Below are 1,252 nucleotides of genomic sequence, written 5' to 3'. Positions count from 1 at the left end.
GCTGCTGCTGCTTCTAAAGCAGCAGCAGCAGCAGCAACAACATTCAGGACGACCCGAGGGTTTAGGGTTTTGCTTCAGGCCCTTCTCTCCATCCAAACCCCAAACCCTAAACCCCAAACCCTAAACCCTAAACCCTAAACCCTAAACCCTAGCGAAGATGAACAGCGCCGGCCCCCACGTGAGCCGCGAGTTCTTCGATTTGATTAAATTTATAGGCGAGGCGAGATCCAAGCAGGTAGGGTTTAGGGTTTAGGGTTTAGGGTTTAGGGTTTAGGGTTTTGTTGAGGGGGGATTAGGGTTTTACTGGGGGTTTTATTCTCAGTGCGAGGGTTTAGGGTTTAGGGTTTAGGGTTTAGGGTTTGATGGTACTTTCACCGCTTAAACCAGCGCCTAGCTAAGGGTTTAGGGCTCAGGGTTTAGGGTTTAGGGTTTAGGGTTTAGGGTTTAGGGTTTAGGGTTTGTGTACAGGAGGAGGATAGAATCATACAAAATGAAATTGTTTTGCTTAAGCAGCGAATGAACCAACCGAGGGTTTCTACTGTAAGCACCCTAAACCCTAAACCCTAAACCCTAAACCCTAGCTAAACCCTAAACCCTAGCTAAACCCTAAACCCTTCTTTCTGTTGCACTTGCTGTGCGTGCTCTCTGGTGCATGTTTTAGGGTTTAGGGTTTAGGGTTTAGGGTTTGCATACACCAAAAGACGCAGAATTTGTTCCTCAAATCCATACAAACACAGGGTCTAGGGTTTAGGGTTTAGGGTTTAGGGTTTAGGGTTTGCATGCAGCGGAAGATGCAGGAGTTTGTGACTCGGTGTATATACATTGAGCTGCTGTGTGAAGCGAGGGTTTAGGGTTTAGGGTTTAGGGTTTGCATACACCAAAAGACGCAGAATTTTTTTCTCAGATCCATACAAACACAGGGTTTAGGGTTTAGGGTTTAGGGTTTAGGGTTTAGGGTTTGCATGCAGCGGAAGATGCAGGAGTTTGTGATTCGGTGTATATACATTGAGCTGCTGGGCCACAGCGCCTCGTTCGCTCACATACACGCCGTAAACCTCGCTAACCAAACCCCAGCAAAAGCAAAGTGGATAGGTAAACCCTAAACCCTAAACCCTAAACCCTAAACCCTAGATATACAGCAGCTACGCAACACACGCTAAACCCTCGTTTCTAGCTATCCATCAAGCACACATACACACATACTTAGACTCACAGTCTTGCTGCTGCTGCTCTTGCTGCTGCTGCTGCTGCT

The 1,252-nt window shown here is 47.2% G+C and overlaps 1 protein-coding gene across 1 annotated transcript in view; it reads left to right on the top strand.

Annotated features, from left to right (window-relative positions):
• Positions 1-157: 157 nt before the first annotated feature.
• Positions 158-1,252, top strand: part of EMH_0029430 (adaptin N terminal region domain-containing protein, putative) — a gene marked incomplete at both ends in the record, with an annotated part of 1,490 nt that continues 395 nt past the window's right edge. The window contains 4 exons of the mRNA XM_013494302.1: positions 158-235; positions 469-540; positions 786-845; positions 969-1,049. Of these exons, the coding sequence (XP_013349756.1) occupies positions 158-235; positions 469-540; positions 786-845; positions 969-1,049 (291 nt within the window). The remainder of the gene's footprint in view (positions 236-468; positions 541-785; positions 846-968; positions 1,050-1,252) is intronic.

This window comes from Eimeria mitis, genomic scaffold (assembly GCF_000499745.2).
Source record: "Eimeria mitis Houghton genomic scaffold, Emh_scaff1101, whole genome shotgun sequence".
NCBI lineage: Eukaryota > Apicomplexa > Conoidasida > Eucoccidiorida > Eimeriidae > Eimeria > Eimeria mitis.
Note: the sequence above shows the minus strand (reverse complement) of the source record. Positions and strands in the feature narration are given on the sequence as shown.